Source organism: Zonotrichia leucophrys, chromosome 5, assembly GCF_028769735.1.
Source record: "Zonotrichia leucophrys gambelii isolate GWCS_2022_RI chromosome 5, RI_Zleu_2.0, whole genome shotgun sequence".
NCBI classification, from domain to species: domain Eukaryota; kingdom Metazoa; phylum Chordata; class Aves; order Passeriformes; family Passerellidae; genus Zonotrichia; species Zonotrichia leucophrys.
The window spans coordinates 18,299,364-18,325,011 of NC_088175.1; the positions used below are offsets into that span (position 1 = coordinate 18,299,364).

The 25,648-nt window shown below is 48.3% G+C and overlaps 1 protein-coding gene across 1 annotated transcript; it reads left to right on the forward strand.

Annotated features, from left to right (window-relative positions):
• Nucleotides 1-4,067: 4,067 nt before the first annotated feature.
• Nucleotides 4,068-5,553, forward strand: ISCA2 (iron-sulfur cluster assembly 2). The gene is made up of 4 exons (XM_064715004.1): nucleotides 4,068-4,226; nucleotides 4,388-4,556; nucleotides 4,696-4,811; nucleotides 5,004-5,553. Exons 1-4 carry the CDS (start codon nucleotides 4,141-4,143, stop codon nucleotides 5,176-5,178), a joined length of 546 nt encoding a protein of 181 aa, XP_064571074.1. The 5' UTR covers nucleotides 4,068-4,140; the 3' UTR covers nucleotides 5,179-5,553.
• The last annotated feature ends 20,095 nt before the right edge of the window (nucleotides 5,554-25,648 follow it).

The window sequence follows — 25,648 nt, forward strand, 5'->3', positions numbered from 1 at the left end:
TGCAGCCGCGAAAAGGGCGGTGGGAGAGTTTCTCACGACAGCCTCTGTCGTGACAGGGGACTACGGGACAGCCCGGGAGTGGTGGTGGTGTGCTGGAACTACAGCCCCTGGACAGACGGACTGACACCGTCTCCAAAAGCGCTGCCTCTGGCCATGCCCGCTCCCGGGCTGTCCTGGGACCGTCAGTGTCAAAGGCAGCAGCCGGAGGACAGGCTCAGATACAGTGCCATGGACCGGGAAGCTCTTTTGCTGCCCCCGCTGAAAGGGGAGAAAGCAACGCCCACAAAGCTGCTGTGGTAGACTCGTCCGTGGCCTTGTTCGTACATATCCCATGCCTCCTGTTCTGCATGTTGAAAGCTGTTTGCGCAACACGAGTGCCAAGAATTACATCTGCTGAGTACCTGGCGTGTCTGCCGCCTTTCACAGAGCACACACACGCCAGTTCTGGTTCTCAAACTCGTGAATTGCTAGAGACTCCCTGCTTTGTGCTGGGGATGCCAAGGCAAACGAGATGACGCTTCAGAAAGCATTTGACCCAAACTGACGTTTACAACTTTTCACCAATTTCACATGGTAGCAAATTTTAGCCTTTCTGGGATCATGTCAGAACACAGTAGAGAGGCACGTGAGTGCTGATTTGGTAGGAACGTGGCAGAGCTGACACAGCGTCCCCCTTCAGACCTCTGTCCCAGTGAGGTGTCTGCCTGCTCAGCTGCAGCCGCACAGCCCAGTGACTCAGAGGTGGCACCCCATGCTTTGCTCAGGCCCTCTGCAAACGGTGTCACATCAGAGAGGGGTGTGGGGCTTTTTAATGGGTGTTTTTTTAGATTTCAACTAAGCATTCAGTTTCAAGACACATGCATAGCAGGATACTTACCAAAACTTTATTAAAGAAAAAAAAAAAACAACAAACAACAAACCAAACCAACAAACAAATAAAAATCCCCAAAACCCAAAAAAACACCCTCAAAAAACCCCTGCTGAGACTAAGCCATGTATTTAACACTACTAGCACACTTTATAACTGACCCAGATAAAGGCTTTTCCTTGCACATGGAAAGCATGCCCTTCAAAAGGCTTCCCTTATCCACATCCTTCAAGTCTTACAGATGGTAAAGAAAGTTGCCTGACTGCTGGTAACAGAACTGCTGTCAAGTCAGAGCAACACCACAAAGTGCCATCACACATTCACAGGATCAGCAGTGCTTGGAATCTGCTTGGGAGCAAATTCCACAGTCCATTAAATCAGGATGCCTCCCTGTGAAACAACTCACCAGGTATCTTTGCTTCACAGATGCTTTTACACAATGGCAGTGACTATCTACATACAAGTCAACACATATTTCAAAGGCTTTGAACTAAAAATCATTGCATCTAGGATCCAAATTAACATTTTCACAGAAAATGTTTCCCTCCCTGCACCCCAAAATGGCGTAGTAAAAAGCCTAATAAGTGTATGTCTGTAAATCTACAGCCAAGGCCTTTACAGAGGAAAGAAGCAGAAACCTTCTGCCCAAGGTTTTTAGCTGATAGCATACATTACTATCGTGTCAGTTTTGCAATAACACTACTAAAGCTTAAATTCTCCAGGGCAGCATAAGCATCTTTGGCCAAACAGACCTTGCTTTTAGGCACATGCCCCCTGTGACATCTGATAACAGGCATAAGCCTCCAGGTTCCCTTGGAGCCAAAAATTGCTTAAGAAAGATTCAAATCAACTTCAGGCTGATCTCATTATTTTGCAGATGGAGGTCCTTTCAGATTACCAACATCACAGGGAGCTTATGCTGCACTGCAGAAACACCAGTGGAAAAGGCTAAGAAAGCGAGCAGACAAATTCTCTCCAGTAAGACTGATACTGGACTTGTTAATTTTTGTAGTTCAACCAACTCAACTTTATTACATGAGGATAAAGTCTGAAGTTCCACTTCATCAGCCATCTACACCTGATTAATCCAAATCCCTCCAACACAGCACTTGCAGCTCTGTAAACAAATGTGCTTGCAGGCACTACAGTGGCAGTGAACACAGCAGACAGGTTCTCAAGAAAAATCCACATACAGACACTAATCAATTTAACTGTTCTTTCAGCCAGAACATGTTCCTTTTGCTACAGATCGTCAGAACTCACATTTAAATTCATCTCATCCACTCTTGTATTCAACACCACGCCTGAGGTTTTATTATCACCAGTTTCTGAAGCACTGAAAAAAATTTTGTTTCCCTTCAGAATAGATAAAAGATGATTTTAGCATCATATTGCAGAGGAGAAATGAGCAAAATAGCTAGAAAATTCAACTCTCAGATAAATCTTTTCAATACAGTGCACTTAAAGGGAGCTAAAGGAACTCCCCAAACCAGGACACCACAAACCAGAATAAGAACAGAAAATCAAAACACAAACTTAAAAACAGATTGTGTCTACCTATCAGAAACAATATGATCAAAAAATTATAAGAATCCAAGAAGGAAGAAAAACTAGATTGTAACTCCGTGAAAAAAAAAGCGACTAACCATCCCTGTACCACATAGCTGATTGAAGGAAAAACGGCCAGTGATGAGATGCAAGGGAATAGCTGTTCTCCTTAGTTACCTCCACCTCCCCTTGTCACACCAAAAAGTTGTGCCCAGACCATGAGTCTCTCAGCACAGCAGATTATTAATTATATTAACTGTGAGTGATGCTAGTTGCCCTTTTCCTCATTCTTTCAGTCTGCAGTAATCATTTCAGCAATGTCCCAAAGACCCTTGAAGCTGCACGCCACATTTCTGTCACTTTAACACAGTAAAAATGAAAGCAACTCCAAAGTGTCTGTTTTTTGGGGCTACATCCATTCTCCAAAAGGTGTTCACAGTGAATACAGCCACAACATGGAGAAATGCAAGATCAATCTAATATACCCGACAGGAGTGAGAAAGAAAGCTAATGCAATATAGAAAGAAATCAGGCATGATCCATCTGAGTCTTTTCTCCAACGAGGTTTTCATCCCCTCCTCCAAAGTTGTCAGCTTTTGGGATGCCACACTCATAATAGTCGAGAAACACCCCAATATGTTTTTATTTAAACATTCAATGTTCCAATATTCCTGATGAGGATTCATCAACTATTGCAGGTGCCTGCATTAGTACCAGTCCTGCTGGGACCTTGCCTGTGATACTTTCCTGGCTTTACCCTAGCATCATTAGAGCTAACCCAAGAGTAGGCAAAATTAAACAGCTCAAACCAGTCTTTATTTACATGCTCAGGGTGGAACAAAAAGCAAAACCCCGTGGTTACAGAAGAATCACTTTGCTCGGAGCAGGATGGTGAGAAAGCTAACTGTGACAAGGTCCTAAAGTCCTCTGACGGTAAATCACCCCCTCCTGCTGGGATGACAGGTTTTCTTCCACCAGTCTTTCACACAGTCACTGTATGACTCTCCACGGGCCTGGCTAGGGCTGAGGAACAGGATTCCTCCCCCAGAAGCACATGAGGAACAAAGAGATAAAACACTCTTTTAACCACAAGCGCTCCATGATCGACCGGCTAGGCCACTGTCACACGGCAAACGTTCAGGAGGTGCTGAAACCACCGTGGGAGGGCAGCGAGCCCCGGGTGGCCGCAGGGGCCTGCCCGGAGTCGGGGGGGCCCTGCGGGGCCGCGGCCTCCGCCCCCCTCGCCGCGGTGGGAGGCGAGGGACGGTGTGGGTGTGAAAGCGCCGGGCAAGCGCTTCGACTGGGGACGACTGGCCTCCAGCTGATAAAGGAGAGCAAAGCAGAAAAGCCGGAATCAGGGAGAAACCCTAAACCCCCCGTGTTTGCTCTTCAGCCTACCCAACTGCCCTGCGGCGGCACCTTGATCCTTCTCTGGGTTCTGCTCAGGATAACCCTACGGCCAATCCCGGGACAAGCATGCGCGGACAGACAGCGCTCGCTGCTTATTTTATTACTCTTCACTGCTTCATGGCTGCAAACGCCCCCAAAGGCGAACAGCAGCTTCGTGCCTTTGAGCGCCTCTAACGCGTTCACTGAAGCTGACGCCGAGCACTGCCCGCGCAGGGGCACGGGCACGGGCACGGGCACAGGCACCGCCACAGCCGCCCCGGTGCCGCCCCGCCGTGGGCGCGGCCGCTCCCGCCCGCTGCGGCCGCACTTCCGCCATGGCGGCGGGGCGGGGCTGGGCCGGCATGGCGGCGCCGGCGGCGCTGCGGCGGTGGTGGATGTTGGCGCTGGGCGGCCGGACGAGGTACCGTACCCTTGGACACTCGGCCCCTCGGACCCTCCCTCGGGGGCACAGAACGTCCCCGCTGCGCCGCAGGGGTTGGTGGCTGTAGGGGCCCGGCCCGCCGCCCGCTCCGGCGGCGCGGACCCCTCTGAGGCGCCCCCTCTCCCTTCTTCCCGAGGCAGCCGCTGCTCCGCTCCACTGTGCCCAGGCCGAGCGCTGCCGAGGCTCCCGGGCGGCCCTGCCCGCCCCGCTGGCTCCCTGCTGCGCTGGGCGTCGTCCTTCTCCGAGCCGGGCCCGACGGAGAGCGGCCCCAGCGAAGGACAGATCTTCCTCAGCGAGAGCTGCGTGAAGGTGGGGGGACTCGGAGCGGCCTGGTGTCTCTGGGAGGGTTTCCACCCTGCCTGCCCTGCCGTCGCGCAGAGGAGGCGTGTGAGTGTCCACTAGTTTGTTCAGCAGGCCTTTTAGATCTCTTCCTTTTATTTATTTGCAGAGGCTGCTGGAGATTGCAGAAGGATCAGAGTTTCTCAGGCTGCAGGTTGAAGGAGGTGGCTGCTCTGGCTTCCAGTACAAGTTTTCCTTGGACACAGTTATCAATCCCGATGACAGGCAAGGACAAAGGGACATTTTGGTGATCAGGTGTTACTGTTCTTGGCAAAAATGGCAGGAAGGCTATGTGTGAGATAATAGTGTCTTGCATTGAAGGGAGGAAGCCTGTGAGATAAGGAGCATGCTGAGGTTGTGCTTTTCTGTAAGGTCTTTGGCACAGTTAGTGGTTAAATATGCTGCTTTTTTTTGCAGGGTGTTTGAACAAGGTGGTGCCCGTGTGGTTGTGGATGTGGACAGCCTGGCCTTTGTGAAAGGATCCATGGTGGATTTCAGCCAAGAGCTGATCCGAAGCTCCTTCCAGGTGGTGAGCAACCCCCAGGCAGAGAAGGGTTGCTCATGTGGAACTTCCTTCTCTATCAAAATCTGACTGGACTTACCATGGATGGACACTGTTTGCAGACACTTTTGGCAGAGGGTTTATGTTTGTTCTTTTCTCTGCTGCTCCCTCTCATCTCCCTTACCCTGTGACACAGCTGTTACAGAATACTGCAGCTGTGTGTGTGTTTGCACTGAGCCTGTCTCCAAGACTTATTGGCCTTCCCTTCAGAAACAATGCCGTAACCATGAGCACGCACACAGGAGCATCTTCAGCACCTTGTGATCCACTGGCCAGGTGGTGCTGACTGGCCAGCCCCGTCCTGATTGTGGAACTACTTAACTGTCTCTGCAAGAGAAGGCTGTATATATATGTGTGTGTGTGTGTTTATTGAAAGGTCTTACTAAAAAATGTCTGTGAGGTTGATTGGTATTGCTTGTGCATTTACATGCGGGTGGAATCTGGGTTCTTTCAGGCTAGTGTTGCTTATTCCTTACCTTCCAAGCAAATGGGACTTGGAGTCTTTCTCACATGTACTGCTGACTCTCCACTGCCCAGCTTACAGTGGGCTTTTCCAGATGCTTTTCTTTTTTCTTGCTGAACAGGATTCTCTTGGTCCCAGGAACCTGTGGTGGCTTTGCTGTAAGTTCCTGGGGTGATGGTTTTTACTTGTTCAGAGTAAGTGAAACCAAAAACATTGAGGTCGGAAGAATTAATATCTTGTGTCTTTTATCTATGAAAAGAAGAAAAATCTTTATATATATATATGTATTTATATATATATATATATACACAGCTCTCTATGCTTCAGTGCTGTTTAAGCCTGACTTGGAATTTTAGGTCGTACAGGCTTTCAGGTTTCACAGTGTGGTTGCTGCCTTCTCTTGCCAGCAGGAAGGGAGGTTTAGGTGATAGAGGAGAGCAGGAGTACTGCCTAAGGCTTCACAAGTCCTTTTGACTTACAGTTGTCTGGGAAGCTTTTCCATAACTTGGTTTATCATTTAGTCTCTGTCTAGTATTCACGGTTTAATGAAAAACTGGAACTCCACTCCTTTCTAAGACTCCATGGAATGGGAAGTCTGGAAGTTTCCAGAATAACATCCTTTAGATTAGTCATTTTCTATAGTTTTTTATCTGCCACTAGATGTCTTTTAAGTCAGTGATTCACCTGCTTCTGGATGAAAGGAGAGATGGGGAAGCTATTTTTGTTCCCTCTTTTGTGTTTTATCTGATCATAACCAAATTGTTTAAGACTCGAGTCTTTCACGTGAGTGTGGGAGCACTGCATGACTTTGGTCTCGAGGGAACTGCCTGTGGCAAACGAGCTTTTCTAGACCATGCCACAGGCATTTTTTGTTAAGGTTCCTCAAAGCCTTTTTAAACTATTTAGTAGTGCCTATGTTCAGCTCTGTTTTGCCTGTTTGTTTCTAGTGCTCAGAGCTGATAGCCAGCTAGTTTCAGTTTCATCTGCAGATGTTACAGGAGCTCATATATGATCTGCTCTAACTTTGTCACATGGGGATGCACATGGATAGGAGGTGGAGCAGTGGCTCTTTCAGTTTAGCCCTTTCCATTTCCTGTAGCCAACAACATCTGCCTAGTTATGTTGGTGTCAGAGACAGCTGTCACATTTTGTAAAAGGGACTAAAAGAATGTGGTTAAAAGATTTATCTAAACCCCTTCAAGGTATTTTAACCCTATCTTTATGCTCCCAGATCTTGAAGTTGGCGTCAGCCAGAACTGCCTTTGAAAAGTGTAACCTTAAAGCTTGTGTACGTAGAATACATTAGATAAACTCAATTTCTTTCAGCTGGGATAGCTACAAATAGGCCAGAGGAGTTGCTTTCTGAACCAGGAAGATCCATTCTTGATCCATTTCACACAGACTGACCTAGGTCAAGTCTCTTGAGATCTTTTATGGGAAATAAAAGTGCAGCAGTAGTGCTGGAGAGATAGCAAGCCAGCAGCTACCAAGGCTTTTCTTCCCTGGCCTAAAGCCAGCCTTCAGCCCCTGTAAGCACACAGGCTTCATCTTGGATTGCTGTTCTTGCTGAATGTAAATGTGCCGTGTCTGTTCAGCCTAGCCAGGTGCCTACACTTGCTCTGTGCTGATGCAGTAGGTGGAGCAGGTGTTGTCCACGTGGGTGCTGCCCCTTGCAGAGGGTGTGCCTCTCGCTCCAGGGGCAGAGCAGAGCACCAGGCTTCGCTGCCCACCCGCGTCCCCCGCAGCGTTGCTGTGCAGCTGGCGTGAGTGAGTGCTGTGCCCGCGGTTCTGGCAGTACTGCTCTGACTGCACTAGGTGGACCCCTTTCTCCTTGGGACTCACTGCACCGGACAGACACAGGCATTGTGGCGTGAGGCTGGATCTGCTCCACGCAGGACCTGAGCAAGAGCAAAAGTTTCTTTGCAGTTGTCTGTTTTGGAGGCAGGCTGGTATTGCTGCAGTGTGGTCTTTTACATCAGAGAAACTGCTAGGAGCCAGAGAGATTCCAGCCCATACACCATGTTGCCCTTGGCTTCCTAGACCTGCTTCTTGGGAGAAGGTGTAACCTATTGGCAAAAGCTACTGGTTTTCCAGTTCCCATTAGGGAATGGGTGCAAAGGGCTGTCTGTCACCTCCAGAGTTGTCCTGCCTCTTTAGAAGTGTGTCAGTACATCAGAACTTCTGTCAATGTTGGGAAGTCAGCAAAGGGGCTCTTGTTGACACAGGCGTACAAAGGTGATCTTGGTGCATTTTGGCTGTGTAGGCAGAAAGGCTGGGTCTTGGTTCCTACTGGAAAAGTCTAACCTGGCAAGTTTTGTGCACTGAATAGGTGACAAAGATGGCACCACACTGTAGCCTGTGGGGCAAGACTTGTAGTGCCAAGAGAAGGACACAGAAGATTAGACAGGGAATTTGATGCTGCTTGGACCATGAGGGGCTGGCAAGGCATGTCTGCAGGAGGTCTGCAATGTGGGAATAGTTGGGAGCCCTTGTACTGAACTACTGAGAAAAAGCTGAAGGAGCTGGAGGTGCTGCCTTCATGCCAAATGAGAAACTGCAGTGGAAAACCTTTCTCTGCTCCCACATAAAGAAGGAGGATTCTCTCAGTTCACCCACCTGACAAGGAGTGAATGATCAACAAAAGTATTTATGGAAACCTTAAGATGAAACTTCAAGGGAAAAGGGCACAATCCTCAGTGTCACTGACAAGAAGGTAGAAAAAGATGGAATAGAAATTTTCCCTTTGGTGGGAGCTTCTGGGAGCTCTGTAGAGACTTTTTAGTAGATGACCAGCATATCTTCAGCCTGTGACTGGCTCTGTTCTTCAGATTCAGTATCTGTTTATCTATCTGTCTGTCGGTCTGTGTGTCTTTACTGAAGGTCCCATTTCAAAGCCTCAAGCCAGGCAGTGGTAGGGAAATAGGAGATCTTCATTATCCCCTTTTATTTTGTGGTTTAGGGATATGCATGTGCTTGTGTTGGTGGGCCCCTGATCATTTACTACAAGGAGCATTTTGAGGTGAGTAGCTACAATAGGAGCAATGGCCAACCTCAGGTGAATGTTAGGGCAGTAGCAGTCCATCTCACCCACAGATTTTCATCTGTAAAATTTCACTAATGTCAGACCTTTCTCTTGTGTCATTATTCATCTGTATAGAGCTGTCAGGAAGACAGCTAAGGTTGTGGAACCAGTACCCTATGGATGACACCCACTGGGACTTCTGCTTCTCCCACACAGTAGTGTCATTTCTTGCCACTTTAAGGGCTTGTCTGAATCCAGCACCTGGGGGAGGAATCATTGAACAGTGGAGGAGGCAGTAATGGGAAGGCAGAAATGCATGAAAGAAGGCTTCTCTTGTCTGTTTCCCACGCTGGGGAGGCACATGCTTTGTACTAAGACTGCCTTCAACCTTACAAACATTTCAAACATCTGGTGGCAACTGCAAGTAAAAATCAGAGTTTTTAAAATTGAGTTTTTACAGTGTGAACAGTTCCACTGTTCACGCTGTAAGCTAGGACTGACTGGTCAGTGGAATTTATTGTATTATAGGATGTCCTGAGTTGGAAGGGACCCCCAAGGATCATTGAGTCCTACTCCTGGCCCCACACAGGATAGCCCCAAGAGTCACCTGTACCTGAGAGCATTGTCCAAATGCTTCTTGAACTCTGGCAGGCTTGGTCCTGTAATCATTTCCCCATGGAGCCTAATCCAGTCTCAGTCACCCTCCGGATGAAGAATCTCTTCCTAATATCTAACCTAAACCTCCCCTGACACAACTTCATGCCATTTCCTTGGGTCCTATCACTGATCACAAGGGAGATCAGTGTCTATCACTCCTCCTCACAAGGAAGTTGTAACTGCAGTGAGGTCTCCCCTCAGTCTGCTCCAGGCTGAACAGTAACCAAGTGACCTCAGCCACTCGTCATACAGCTTCCTCTCAAGGCCCTGACCATCTTCATTGCCATCCTTTGGACACTCTCTAAGAGATTTGTATCCCTCTTATATTGTGGCACCCAGAACTGCCCCCAGCCCTGGAGGTGAGGCTGCCCCAGGGCAGAGCAGAGCAGGACAATCCCCTCCCTTGCCTGGCTGTGATGCTGTGCCTGATGCACCCAGGGCAGGGCTGGCCCTCCTGGCTGCCAGGGCACTGCTGGCTCAGGGTCAACTTGCCATCAACCAAGGTCCCCCAGTCCCTTTCCATGGGACTGTCTTGGGAGTTCAAACAAAAGTTCAGAGCAAGTGTGCTGTATTTCCTGATGAGCTGCTACAATATATGCTTAAGGACTGAACCAAATATTGCCTCCACAAGCAAACACCACCATCAAACTCATTAGCAGAGAGCATGACAGCATGTGCAGTGTTTTGATACTCCCTTTTCTTTGCCTGTTTTCATGCACACCAGCCAAAGCTCTGACCATGCTTCTCTGGAATGGCCCATATCTGTCAGAGAGACTGACAGTAGAGGAAGGGATAGCCTTGTGTAATGGTGTGTTTGCTACAACTATCAGCCAGCCTGGATAAAGAACCGCCATTCAAGGACACAGAGCATTGGCAAGAATAAACTGCAGCCACCAGTATTGTATCAGACTTGTATTTGGGAAGCTCTTTATTGGCTTCTTTTTTGTGGGTTTTTTTTCTTTTTCTTTTTTCTTTTTTTTTCTTTTTTTTCCTTATATCAATTTTTCTTTTTTTCCTTTTTTCTTCTCTTTTTTTTTCCTTTCTAAATTTTTTTTTCTTCTCTTTTCAAATTTTCTTCTTCTTCTTTTTGTTTCTTTTGGTTCATTTTTTTTTTTTTTAGAGGATGGATCCTCGAACCAAATGCCATTAGAAGCTAGGTAGAGGCTTAATGGTGCAGTTCAGATCCTGCTGGGTTCTAAGGAATATGTTTGCTCTGCATGGTTTCCAGGATTAGGCTGCAACTGGCTTTGATCTGTGCAGATACCTGCCCAGGAAGCAGCTGAGTAGATCATGAACTTTGGGTTGGTTTAGTATCCAGCTGTGGACAGAAATACCGTGTGAGTCAGCTGAAGCTGTTCATGACAGTGAGATGGGCCATTACACCAAGGCTGTGATTCTGCAGCCCGTGGGGAGCAGTTTGTGTGCAGTGCTTCCTGCCACTGGCCTTCCCAGAATTTGTATGGCTCTTAATATCTCCTGCTTGAGCAATAAGAGTTTATGGTCCTAGTCTTTGTTGTTGATTAGAACCCAAGTTTGTGCCCCTGTTTTAATCAGTGCTCATTTACCTTTGGCATCCTTCAGAGGAACAGAATGGTATGTCTTTCAGTTGCCATGGAAACAGTGAGACTAAATGCACATTTCCATGGCAACCTGCCATTATCTTCAGCTCTATCTGTGGGTCTCATTTTCTGACCATGGGGGTGGGGTGGTGAAAATGGAACTTCATCTCTTAAAAAAATTTAAAAAATAAAGAAAGATGCTACCAACACCATCATCACCACCCCCTTTCCTCCTCTGACTCAGGCTTGGGGCTGAGAGAGACCCATAACTTCTGCCACCATGCCATGCACCAAGGCTCCAAGGTATTCTCTTCAGCTCCTTCTCTTCTTCACCCTCTAAAAATAGATACATTCAGAACAATTTGATGACAATGTTCCAGCACTTCTCTGAATTCTTTGTTTCCTCAACTAATGTTCCTAGCAAAGGCCCTTGAAGTTAATTGAACTTTCCAACAGGTTCCAAAGGTCAAAGTGTCCCAGCTTCTTTTGCTCCAAAGGGCCAAGGGTTAATTACAGGGTCTAAGACTCCAAGGAGAAGAAGCTTTTGTCTGCTGTGACTGGAGGCACCAGGGCACATCACATTAACCTCAGGAGTGAGGGATGTTCTTGCAAGGGGGCAGCTTTGACTGTGCAGGAGGCAGCACCCATCAGAGAGTAAGGGATGAAAGGCAATGCTTATCTGTTTTGTGTGTGACTCAGGAGATACAGGGCAGAGAAAACAGGTATATGCTTATGATGCATCTAACAGTCCACTACCCAGAAGTGCTTTTGGCCACTGCTAAAATTTCTGCCTCCCCCAGACACTGAGTCAGGAAAAGGACAAAATCTGCTGTACTTTGAGCAATTGCACACAGCTGTTCCTTAAGCCTGCTTTCATTATTCTTGTTCTAGCTGGCTTGACCTTTAGCTAATTCCTATATTCATGGTCTAATCTTGGTTACTGAGGGAAAAAGCTTGTGTCTTGCACAGTTCTAGCCTGATGCAATAGTTATCTGGGGAGAGGATGTGGTAGAGCTCTCCTACATCTGCCCCACTAGTCTTTACCACATGCTGAAGCAGAGGGTGATAAAGCTCTGTGCATTCAGAAGTCAGCATGGAGACAGAGATGATCTTCACAACAGGTCTGCCAGTTAAGGCAGGAGCTGCTCAAGCACAGTTTTCCTTTCTGTAACAGATCATACATGACAAAGAGCTGTCACAGTCAGCGTGGGTTTGTGCTCTTTGATCAAGGGAAGAACAAAGACCAGTGAGTCTTCTACAGTGCTGACCTTGCAGGATTTCAGCAAGATTACTGCCTGTTCACATTGCCAGTGTTTGGCTGGGAGCTATTTCTTGAAAGCACTGAGAATGTTCTCTAAGCTGTGGGGACCTCCTCAGGTGCTGAGCACTGGACAAACTCTGTGTGGTTTGCATGGACAGCAGCTTGCTGGAGCATGTGCTGCTGGACCAGGCTGGCTTGGCCCCATGAGGTGCCAAGGTAGAGGGTACAGAGGAGGTTTTGCTGTACATGCTCTGTCTGCTGTGGGGAGCTAACCTGCTGTGCAACAGCCTGAGAGCAGATACAGCCTCCTCCTGCTGAGGGCTGGTGAGTTTGTGCTGTGGGCTAGGACCCACGGGAGGTTTCTGTGCTGGCTCAGTCCTAGCCCTGCAGCTGTGGCTCAGAGCCACACAGCCAGGGTGGCTTGAGGTGCTTCCCCTCCTCTCAAGCAGGCACTGAGTGAGGGAGTGGCAGGGCCCTCTGTTCAGCTTCTCCTTGGCATCCTGTGCTGTGTCCCGGTGAGCAAGTTGGACAGGCTGCGTGGCAGGCTTCCCTTCATCTCCCTGCCTGTCCATGCATGATTGCCACAAACTTCAGACATGGAAGATTTACATTAATATAGAAACTTTAGAGGGAAGAGCTAAAGCATTTTGGGAAAAAAAACTCAGTAACTGCCTTTGGTGACAAAGGCAGAAGTAATGGGGTAATGCTATTGTTAGCAGAACTTTATCTACCAATGTCTGCAGAAGCTTAGTGGGGAGCAGGAAAGCAGTAGGACCGTGTGGCAGATACCCTGGCCTCTTAATAAAATGCTTCCCCCTGCTGCCACTGTCCTATGTTCCCTGATAACAGGCACAGGCAGAAATAGGACTGCCATGGTGAAAGAATTTACTTAATCCTCTTCAAGCTAAGCAAAAATGTATCAGTGAAGAGCCGATTCACAGGGCAGAGCTGAATGGCATGAAAGAAAATTGTGTCTGCAAATCAAATAGAGCTCAAAGGATTGTGAGAGAGCAAAGGCAAAACAGGATGGTTTGGCAGAAGGAGGAATGGCCCAGAGAGATGGTTAGGGGTGGAAGGCAACAGGAGGTATATGCTGAGCCTCCCCCAGCTCTGCTATGGAAACACAGTTTGGTGGGTGGATGAACCTCTCAGAAAGTGGGAGGGCACTGAGAGCTGGCCAGGTATTGTAAGAGGCAAAAGAACCTGGTAAGACCCATGAGACCCTGAGAAGACAAGAACTGGTGAAGGGTTGGTGTATAGTTCAAATAGACAAAAATGAAGGGGATGGAGGAACAAATAATAGGCAGGTGGACCAAGGGAATGAAAGGCCTGAGGAGAGCATGTGCCCATGCACATGCACCCCCAACAGCTGTATCATGGGCACCTGTCACCCCAAGATACAGCTGTTGGGGGTGCCAGATCAATGAAGCATCCAACCTGCTCTTCTCTGCGCTGGCTGAACTTTGAATGGCAGCAGTCTGTGCAGAAGGACCATCAGCAAACTGAAACTGCCAAAGTCTCAGTGTGAAAACCTGCCAAAGGACTGGAACATTGCCGGCTTTTCAAGAACTGGGCCCCACTGGCCTGGAGAAAAGGTGGCAGATCTGAAAAGCTAGGGTGCACAGAGCCTTGGTGATTGTTTTATATGCTTAGGAGCAAGGGCTAGTTCTCAAAAGCAGTCAAGACTCCTGTTGTAAGGATTTGAGGAACAGACTTCTGTTGCTTGAGAATGCCTACTTCTGCAGTATCCTGGGCTTTGTGGGTTGATGTCCTTTTGATCTGTGCTGGATGAGATAATTTTACATGGCAGATGAGACTACTCAGTTTGGGAGACTTCGTGAAGACTGAGCCCTGGGGATGGACAAGGAGGTCCTAGCTCTCCTGGAGGTGCTCCAAGTACTTCAGCAACACAGCTTATTGAAAGAGTTGTTTATCCTAAGACAAAAGGAGGGCACACTTTGCACAGCATGTTCGATGCTGGGCACAGAGAGGTCTCAATTACTGCCTGAGCTCCTCACTTACTGATCAGATGTGAAGGGCTTGCTACACACGAGCCTGCAAGCTACCTCTTGCCCAGAGGGACCTGATTGCCTCCTCCCAGGGAAGCTGATTTATGTAACTTCTTTTGGAGTCTGTGCTCCTTTTGTCCCCTCTCTTCTTGTTCGTGTTTTTCAGATACATTTGATTTATACGTGCTCGTTCCCTTCCTCACAGGAATGAGTTTTGGTGCGTGTCAGTTGCATGAGAGAAAAATTTATAGAGCAAGCTGCAGAGGAAAGCAGCTGGGATCTTTCTTAGGAGAGCCGCAGTCGTTAATTATAGGAGTCTAACTAAACCTCAGCTCAGGCAAGAAGCATTTTCCAGATCTCCCTGCTTTCTTTTGTACCTTCCTGCACAAGTTGTCACATCAAAGTCAGGATTCAGGAACGACTGAAAACAACACCCACCTTTTTACATAAAAAAGGGATGTTGGGTGCCAAGGAGCAGCTCTCTTTCTGGCTCCCTCTTCTCACAAACTGGTGTGAGGGGCACTGCACCATTCCTCAACAAGGGCTGCAGACAGCATTTGTCTATCCCTTGGGCTTGGTCACACTTCTTCGCTGCCTCAGGCAGCATGGTGATTCAGCTGCTACCTTACTAAAGTCTCTCAGGTCTGATCTAAACACCTGCTTACTCTCTCCAGCTCAATTCTGTGCAGGCAGGCCTGTTCCTTGGGACAGCAGGTTTCCCAAGAGTACATTTTATTAGCAGAGTCACTGTAGAGCTGGGTCTCAGACATCTTCATGGGTGCATTGCTGGCAGAGCCAGCAGCACTGCAAAGGATTTTCTCTGTATGAATTTACCCTAGGGGAAGACAGGGAGGAGACATAACCTGGACATTCTTAAAAACCTAAAAATTCCTATGCGTGTGCCTCTCTGATATGGTTTTGGATGATGATCCCAGTGCAGGCCATGCTATTCAGAGACTGCCTACACAGATAGCTTGTCTTAACTTTGCCAACATGACTTTTGCTCATGTCACCTCATGAACTGTAATGCTGAGATAAGAGTATCAGCAGGAGACTGCTTTAACAGCTAAGAGATACTAAAAGGAAAGAACTGAGAACATTCCTAGGGTAGATAAAGCTGGTTTGGGGTCTTTGACAAAGAAAGTTGTTACATGTTTTCCTCAGAGTTTCACAGGGCTGCCAGGACACATGGGTGTCCAACCAAGGGCACTGTCATCAGAAGCTGATTTTGGTGCCCCAGATGGATGTTCATGGCCTTTTGCTGGGGCTTGGACAGGGGGAGAAAGAAAGGGAGGCACTGGCTCACTAATTAAGAGGCATTCTCTCTCTGCTGTCTTTCTGCTGCTCAAAGGGGAAGGCAGAACCTGTGCCTGATGAGAGCCTCTCACCCGTGCTGAGACCCCTCTTAAAAGCTGCTTAACATTAAAAAAATGGGAAAGAAAAAAATTCTGTGAGCACTTTGATAGTCCTCACAAGAAAGTCAAACAGAAGAGCCTTTGAGCTGCACATAAGAAAACCTCTGTATATTGGTAGGGGAAGAAAGGCTGGTGAAGCTGAAATCTGGCAACAGTTCCCAGCTGGTGAGGGAGGTGCTTTTCTGCTGCAAGCTCCTGTCATGACTGATGCAGAGACAGAGAGAGGAAAAGCACAGAATCCTCTGTAGGCAATAACTAGCACCCCCCTCCCCCAGGGTGTCAGTGGGATGGGGAGGCTGAGCCAGCACTCATCTTCTCCCTTCTTGCAGGGGCTTGGCCCTGGGCTCACCCCACAGCAGCACCCAGCCTGCCCATCCAGCCTCCTCCTGCGGGACCCCTTCCCACTGCGGGAGCCTCCCAGCCAGGCAGCTTTCCCCTGCCTCACATCCTCCCGGGTTTCCATAGCAATCGCTGGTGGCAGCTGTGCGGGGAAGTCAATGGAGGGAAATGAGGCTTCATCCTGTCCTGGGCCAGCTGAAGGCTGGGACAACGGGACCACCCTGATGCTTCTGATGAAGGTAGCAACACCCAGGCTGCCCCAGTTCACCCCCAGCCAGGCCAGGGACGAGAATGTGGTGGGGATGCACAGGTCCCAGGGCTCTGCAGGACAGGTTTTGGGGGACTGCATGCACCCCAGAGCCATCCCCACATACACCCTGCTCTGCTAGAAAGCTACTGATATGGAACTGATGCCACCCCTGATTTTTTTGTCTTCTTCTATAGCCTCCATGTCTTTCACTCCTCAGCCTGCACCATTTTTTCACCCTTGGCACATTGTCAATCAGTGAGGTCAGAAATTAATCTTTAGCTTTAATGGAAAACACTTTGGAGGGAGACAGGGAGAGTGGGCACAGGCAGCCTTGACAGCAGCTGTTTTTATTTCCAGGATGGTGCAACAGGGCAGTAGAGTAAAACCTCAGGGAGGGAGAACAGGGTGGGGAATACAGGTATTCAAGACAGTGGTTCAGCACAAAGAAGAGGAGCATCCTGGGTAAGCTCCCTGTACTCTTGGCTCCAAGGGGATACTAAATTTCATCATCTGCTACCCCATCCCTATTCCTCCATACACAGATAGGAGGAAGGGGGAGACCTGTCCATTCAAACCAAATGGAAAACTTGAGGGGTTACTTGCAAAAAATAAAACTAAAATGTCAATTTGAACCCCAAATATTTCATATTATTTAGCTTTAAAAAAATGATTAAAAGGTAGGTTAGTTTTGAGATACAACTGTCATGTTGAAAGCAAGCCAAGCTACTTCATTTGTTAAATGTCCAAACATAATGTTTTGACATTTTCAGGAAAAAAATATTCCATACTTTTTCAGATAAATCTTGCCACAAATGTGTCTGAAAATTTGGGCATCCTGCAAACTGCATTTTGAGGCAAGCTTCATTTCACATGTTCCTGGGCACAACCCAGGCATCTGAAGCACAGCAGTGCTAGGCAAACCCCAGAGACCTACATAGGGAGCAGAACTGTTTGACACAATTTGGGCAGGTTCCATTTGTGCTCAGGGCAGCTCCATGTGGCTGCCTAATGGTTTCCCCCTGCCCCAACTCCCACCAGCACTTCTCTGCCTGCAGCAGGAAGCATGGCACAGGTACTCACAGGGTGATGTGCCTGCTCCTGCCTTTGGCCCAAGCCTCAACTCTGCTGTGAAATGGGGTGCCTGATTATTTTTAGCATATGATAGTGGGGAAAGGAACTATAAATAAGCTAGAACCATCCTTCAATTGTTCATGCAGCATGGGGAAAGAAACACAGAGGTTTCTGGCATAATCATGTTCATAATCAAGGAGACCCTTGGAGAGCTTGAATGCAAGATTTATAGATTGGAGAGAGGGGAGCAGGCACAGGCACTGAATGCTGTGTCCTGTGTAGCCTATTGAGAGATTTATGTGCTTTTCAGCAGCAAGATTAGATGTCAAGAGGAGATTACCATTTACAACACAGTGTACCAGTGCACACTGAGACCTCTGCTCTCACACAGCACCTCTGGGCCGGGCACTGGCTGCGGTACAGCTTTGACCGCCCACACACCTCTCACCAATCCCCACCCCAGGCCTCAGCAGGTTAGAGAGGCTAAGGGCACGGGTCTGGCAGGGGACTTCACAATTGCCCATGCCAGACAGGGCTGGGCTGTCTGGGGCTTATTTTGAGCTCAATAACACAGACCTTTACAAGATACATCCTTGAACTGGGAGAGTGGCAAAAGTTGGGGCCAGGCAGAACCCTCTGCCTCATTTCATGGCTTACATGGCTTAAAGCTTGCCTGTCACTATAACCTGTTCTGGCATACCGTGAGACCTGAGAGTCTCTGACCTATTTCCATGAATTCAGCATTTTCCTGTCTTCACTGCTCCTTCTCCTGTTGCCTGGAGGAGGGAAAGAAGGGCTTGCTGGAGGAAGTGTGAGGAAAATACATCTGCAAAGGTAAGAGAGAAGGAAGCAAGCAGCAGTTGTGACTTGAGCTGCCTGCAAATCCCTAGAGAGACTGGAGGACTGCTGACAGTATCTCCACTGAAGCAGCTCACTCCTGAGAATGCCTTGTGTCACTGCAGCAGGCTTGACACTAGCACTCCCAGGCCAGAGCCCTGAGGACCTCTCAGCCCTGACAGCTGCCAGAGACATTTACCTTAAGCCAGAGCAGGTTTCAGGGTTAACATCCTTCCCCTCGGGGGGGCTGAAAACATTCCCTGGAGCCCGATTCCTTCAAATTAGGCCATATATAGCAGCAACAGATGGTGATAAAGTTTTGTCTTGGGGCACAGGTCTTCTCTGTATATATTCCTGCTTTAATAAAAAATAGCTGAAGAAATAAAGCTGTTTCCTGCCTGCAGCCCAGGCCCAGGCTCCTTGCAGTAGCCAAGGACCATGGAGAGGTACAAGACAGCCCCTGTGGCAGCTGTGTAGTCCAGAGTAGACAGATGGAGCTGCACTCCCTGCCTGCCTGGCTCCCAATACCACTGCCTGCAAGCTTTTCAGAAGAGAATTCAGTTGTTCTGACATTTAGAATAGATTAAAAATCGTTGCAGGTTCTTCTGGAACATTTTAGAAGGTGAAGCTATTGATTTAAAAACTCAACATCAGTTTTGTAAGAGAGTTGAAACCTTCCTGCTTTCCACCTGTGAACACCAGTGCCTGGCCCTGGCTGACAGCAGGAGTACATTTATCACACTGCCCTCTGTCCCTGTTTCGTCTCTGCCCTATGCCTTGTGCAGGGTTTTGTGACAGAGCACTCAACTCCCCAAAAGCCTCTCAGTATATGAAGGGTGCTTGGTCTCTTCCATTTTGTGGATCAGCTAGGGACTGGTGTATTTTGAGGCCAAAAAACAGCACCATGTGAACCTGCTGCCCTTGGCTGCCTGGTGTTGGGTGCATTTTGGATGCTCCTGGATCCCAAGGATAGGCCACCTTAGCCAAACCACTCCTATTTTCTTCATAAGGATTGCCCCTGATGCAGGATGCAACACTGCCAATGTTTTCCAGTTGCATATTCCAGCTTACACTGTGGCAGGCTAGTTTTTTTTTTTTAATATATTAACAATATTACAATCTGTGAAAAATTTTATTTACAGCTCACAGAAATATGCCTGTAGACACTGGCTTCAAAGGAAGGGTGTCAAACTCCATGAGGAATGATGACCTGAGGAATGATGTCGTGAAGACTGGCAGCACTGTCTGCACGACAAGCGTTTGTGCTATCAGAAAACAAATGGCCTGGTCCTCAGGGCTCCACATGTCTCCTCCTCCTCTGTCCCCACTCAGAGGACCCTGTGTTTGAGGAGCAACTTCACACCTGCTGTCATTTATATCTCCTTCTGACTTTGCTGCCTCAATCTCAGATGCCACTTCCCCCAGCTCAGTGTAGCATCCCGCTCTAGCTCATCATGCTGATGGAAATCAATAACTTCACTGGTTTCACTCCAAGTACAGGCAAAGGTCCTTCTCTTCATGCCTCCTGTTCACCTGTTCATACCTACACACTCACCTACTCCAGATTTGGTTGCAGAGCTGGAGTTTTGTTGCCCAATTTTTCCTCACTTGAGCTTTGCCCTGTTGGATGCCAGGATGGATGCCAGTTGGATGCCAGGACTGCTGAGAGCAATTTGGTCCTGGCCAGCTGGCCCCTCTGGGTCATGAAGAACATCCAGCCTGCCATGGACTTGCTGCATACCTTGGACCCCTGCTGAGGACAGAGAGGCTCAAGCACATGTGCCCTGCTATGACATGATTTGTGTTCTGGCCCATGTGCAGAGCTCACTGTGCTGTGACACAGCCCATTTCACATGGTCTGTGACAGCAAGACACCCAGAAAGCAGCAGGGACTTCAGTTCCAAGAGAATTAGGCAATACATCTAGTAAAGACATTTTGTCATGCTGAGGTGTGAAAGACATCACAAAAATGTTACACATCTGACACAGGGTGACACCAAGCTTAAACACACCCATGTGCTATGATGGCTGCAGCCTGACTTTGATTTTCTTTACCAGTCCGGGTGTTTTGCACTTAGGATGAAAGAGCAGAGGCTATGAGGTGCCAGGTACCACCAGCACAGGCAGCAAGGGCCTGGGAGCCCTCTGCCCTCCAGGTGCTGAGCAGGAGGATGAGCATCTCACACTGCCCCAAGCCCTCATGCTGTGTTCACTGCCAGATGACAGCCAGCTGGCATGATGCCTTCCTGGCCGAGCGCCTCAGCATCCCTGAGCTCCTCAGTGTCCCCATGCCCACTGGGAGCAGGCAGGTCCCTCCTGTGGTGACATTAATGCAGCAAACTGCAGCAGTGCTTAACCCCTCAAACTTCTTTCTCTGTCAGCAGAAGTGAAATGAAATTGCCTCTGCTGCTGGCTCTGGAGCAAGCTCATATCTGCTAGCCTTTAATCAGGGCAGATATGAAATTTCTTATCTGTTAAGTAAAACGGTGCTGCACTTCAATCCATCCAATTATTTTTTCCAATAAGTGTGAGTGAGGGGGCTGGCAGGGCCAGCTGTGGGAACTTGTACTGTCAGCAGTGTGCTGGCAGTGAAGGGGCCCTGCCTTGGCAGGCACTTCAAACAGAGCAGCCCGCACAGGATCGGCTAAAAACATCCCAAAACACATGTTCTCCTGGGTCCTGTGACCCAGGGAGGAGCCTGGGGTGGGTGTTGTGGGGGCAGGCTGGTGAGCACGTCCTTTGAAGCTTGTTGCCCACCAAGGTGATTTCCAGGAATCCCCCCACCACAGCGTGGTGTCTCTCCCTGTGGCCTGGAGAGTGGGCACTGCAGGCTGTGGGCACTCTGCTTGGCACTTGTAAAGCAGAGGTAACAGGCTCTCTGTCAAACATCAGTCTGTCTTCAAGGCCAGAAAAACTGTCATTGAAACCTGCCCAGAGGAGACCCATCCATCTCCAGGAGGATGCCTGTGCTCAGCTCCAGAGCCTGAGGATCACCTCTAGTGAGCACTCAGCTGAGACCACGGAGGCCAGCCCAACAGAGACAGCAAAGTCAATGACAATGAAGCAGCTTTCCCATCCTGGATCAGTGCCAAACCCTTTCCAACAGCATCCAGTGCCTGGGTCACCCAGCTCAAGCATTTCTCCATTCCCAAGAGGGCAACTTTTCTTTCTTGCCTCTTGTAAGTCAGCAAATGTGGTTAGGTGTGAAGGAGGATCAGAAAAGCTGACTTTGTCACATGTAGCATTGATGTATGGGCGTCTGGAAACTCCAGACAGGGATGTGGGCACAGAGAAAAGGGAAAAGTCAGAAAAGGAAGAAAAAAATGGGACCAACCAGAAGGTGGGAGAAGGGATGCAGGAGTCCTGCAGTAAGAAGAAAAGGGAGATTAGTCAGAGAAAGAGGTCTTGTAGGAGAAGACCAGGCAAGGTAGCAAAAGGGAAATAAAAATGAGACAAATGGAATTGTCACAGAATAGTCCTCCCTGCATCGTCCTACTTGCAGTCATGCTGAGGAGCAGGTCTAACATCACTTTACTCAGTGTGGCAATGACTGCAGCCTCCTGCCATTTCCCTTGTAGCTGTCCCTGCATCTCAAGGCACTAGCTGGGTGGGAGTAAGGCCTCCCTTCTTTGGCACTCCTCTGCAGGCTGAGCAAGCCCTCAGGAGGGGAACCCAGAGCTTGGGCTCTGCAGCAGTGAGGCTAAAGACAGGGTCAGGGACAGCGCTGTCAGCCACAGCCTGGACTTGGGTGCTCCTTGATGGTCCTTGGGTGCTCAGAGCAGCTCTGCTCAGGTTGTGCTTCCCTTCATCTTGCACCTCACTGTTACATTTGTCTGGCACCTCCCTGCTCCCCCAAGTCCTCTGCATTGCTGCTTCCCCTTCCCCAGCCAGTGCTCCCCCATCCCAGCAGCTGCGCCAAAGCCAGTCCTGGGCTCTGTCCCCAGCCCCTCTAGCCCTTATGGGATCAGGGTGCTAGTCCTCTCTGCAGTCTTATGGATCCCTCACAGAACCTTGCTGGACCCAAATAATTCAAACAGTAATGAAAGTCCCTCTTTTGGGAGGGGGGAGCAGGCACCAGCCTCAGCTTTTGCTAGTGAGCTCTGTATTTCCTAACAGAGTGATGATGGGCTGCAAGGGGCTGGAAATGCTGGAAATTCCCTGCAGCAGTAGTTCCTATGGCAAGCACCTTTACAGACAGACCTCCACATCAGCAGCAGAAAAAGGATGTTCATATGGAATAAGGGAAACAGTTCCTGATAGTCATGCTGCCCTTCCCAAGCCATCAGACTGTGCTGCTTCACCAGGTCCAGGCAGTTGCCTGCAAAGATGAGCAGCCAAAACACTGGGGAAGTAGAAATCAAGTCTCAGCTTCATGAGATGACAGCTAAATTTTACCCCAACTTTCCAATAATGACAATATAGAGTCATAATAATTTAATGCAGTTCAGCAGTTAACATGCATACCATCCCTACCTAATTGGCAAACTGTTCTGCAAGCTTCTGCATTAGCAAGAGAAGAAAGAGAAGCTCATTCAAGGCAGAGAAAGTTGATCTCTATGTAAATGATGAAAATAGCAATTGACCATTTTTTTTCTCTAATCTTCTGAATTTCTGACTTGGAGTGAGACAAGGAGTCTTTTCTTTCCAACTGAGATTGTGGGAAAGGTTTTGGGAGAAAAGCCTGCCATCTTTGCTCTCTGAAATAAGGCAAGAGGGTAGGACCTCTGCCCAGAAGAGTATCGCCAGTGTAATGCTCAACACTGAGTTTGAGTCAGCCCCATCAGTGAAACCCCTGTTTAGTATCTGTTGCTTTCAAGGACCATGAGAGCAAGTACCAGGAGATCACCCTGGAAAGGTAGCCTTGTTCCTGAGAAAAGCAAAGTTATGTGTAGACTTTTGCCATGGTGGTACCGATTCTCACAATTTTCTAAAATGTTTTCTCTATTTGCATGTTAGTTGTAAAGTAGATTTGCTCTTGAACCCTCTGACTGAGCAGCAGGGGAATTAATACAACAAAAATGTGGCTGTGTAGAGCAGTTCTCCACTGACCTCTCAGCCTTCCTCTGATGGTAGGCTTTGAGTCTGAACAGGATTAATTTGGTTTCCTTTCCCATTAAAGAGGACAGCTCCAGCTCACCCCCTGCCCGCCAACAGCAGAGCTGAGCTTTTACTCTGTGTCCCACCTAATGCTGCAGACACTGCCTGGATGAAAAAAGGCTGCAGAAAATCTAATTTTAGGGAATAGGTGGCTCCTGATTTTCTGTGATGAAACTTCAGTCAAGGGTGCTCATTCAGAGCCAGAGTTGTGCATCATCCCCAATCTTTTAATACCTCTGGGCACTTCACTGAAGCACCTCACAGGGATGAAGGATTTTTTAAAAGGAGGATATAAGTGCTAAAATCTGTCTTTAATATTTGGATGTGGCTGTTTGAATCACAAATGGACTTCATCACTTTTTCCCTCTCTTTCTTTCTTTTTTTTTTTTTTTGTCTCCATTACTTTGTGACACATTTTTAAAGCAAGAACACCCATGTACACAAGGGAGCAATTCAATACCTTGAAACCTCAGGCTAGTTTCCCTTGTGGAAGAGCACTTTACATCCTGTGCACTGGCTTTGTTTCAGACAGAAACCCCATATTTTTTATGAAAAGTAATCAAACAGCTGTGAACTGCCTTGACCCAGAGAAAACAGACACAAAGTGATGGAAACAGCCCATTCCCCTGTGACACCAACCCCTAAAAAGATCTAAAACACATGCATCCTTCCAAAGTGTCTCTTTTTCAGCAGTTGCTGGTAAAGGTCCTTCTGACATGACATTTCAAACAATTGCATTTTAGAGCAGCCCAGCTCAAGAGCACTCTAGGGAGAAGTCAGTCTGGGCTCTGCTTTAAATAATGCATGTGCAGGTGACCTCCTCTTTGCCAGCCTGGCAGTGCTGTGTGTGTGATGGCCCCTTGATGCTGCTGGCAGGGCATCCTCCTCTGAAAGAATTGAGGACACAGCTTAAGAGTGTCTTCATCATCAGGGAAAACGGCATGCTGAGAACTGTGGTCCTAAATTTTGAAAAGAAGGCTTAACAAGACAATTTTTTTAATTAAAAAAAATGGAAAAAGAATGTGGCTAGTAGCCATTCCTAGGTAATTCTCAGATGAGGAAGCCTGTGGGCCTAATGCTCCATGCTGAGACCTCTCCTGCTGTGCTTAGAGGCTATTCAAGCCTAACGCACATTCTTCCAAAAAATGGGATGCTGACATGGTGGACAGCCCCAGCACACTGATTGTCATTATCTCTCACCAACCAAAAAAGTCCTTGGCAAGGCAGCCAGGGCTTCCTCCTGCCAGCAGCAGGGCACAGCAGCCAGATCAGAAATGGTTCATCCTCCAGCAGTGATGCTGGAGACCTGAGACTCACATCCCATCCTGGTCAGGGGGATGATCCCACCCAGGTCTCCAGGAACCTGTGTCCATAGGCAGGAGCTGTACTCCTCCTCCTGTTTGCCAACAAATGGGGGTTTTGGGAAATGCTAACCACTGACTTGTCACTTTGACAGCAATGCTTTCTTGATGGCCTGTCGACTGCTGATAATAGCAACATTCTCACACTTAGGAACACAAATCCCAGCATAATAAATCCCATGCTCCTGTCTCAGGTTGAGTGGCAGAGAGAGATGAAATTGGGTCATTGCTGCTGCAGATTTGTCAGTGGAGTTGGGGGCACATTCAGCTGAGAGCTGGTGTCTTGTGAAGGCCCTAATCCCCAGCTCTGATGGGCCTCACAAACATCCCTGGTGCTGACGAGCTGCTGGGCTGGGGCTGTGGGTGTGTGAACCTCTGACAGCAGAAAGCAGAGGGGAAACAGCAAATATCAGTGTCCTCTGCTGGGAGCACTGAGGAGGGGCTGCATCTTCAGTTGCCATGATGGATGATGAGGAAGCACCGAGTGTGGTGCAGACTGCTTGGTAAAGCAGATCCAGGTAATGTTCCCCACACCCCAGGGAAGTGGTGTGGAAAGGATGGGTCCAGCACTGGGGGTAGAGATAGGAACAGGAAAGCAGGTGAAGAAATCCCTGCTCTGCCACCTGCACCACAGAGCCACAGGGGAAACAGTGCCATGAAATACAACCTGGTCATGCACATCTTCACAAAACTGGGGACTTCCCAAGGATTCAGGGTAATCCTGATTTGGAGAGGCAATGACTTTGATTAGAAACATCTCTCAGAGTAAGTTGTGTCCTACCAGCTGGACCCCTTTGCCTGTTAAGAGTTCCACTAGAGTACAAGGTATATCAGTGAGTGAGAAGATGCCCATGGACACAGAAAGCAATTTTCTGAGAGATGAGAGTGTGTTTTCAGGGCAAGAGAGACAATTAGCCCAACCAGCCCTGGAGATTCAGCACCAATCCTAATCAAGTCATCTGTTGCTGCTGCAGAAACCAGATGTAAAATTATCTGGGCTAATGAGTCCCACCTTAACCTATCCCCAGCTTCAGACAACCATCTTGCTACTACACAGGCCCACCCCAGGCTGGCAAGGGTTAAATAATTTTTTTTTTCACATGACAGATGTGTCTTTTTCTACTTGCCATAGCATGCTTCAGAGGAAATCCAGAAACCA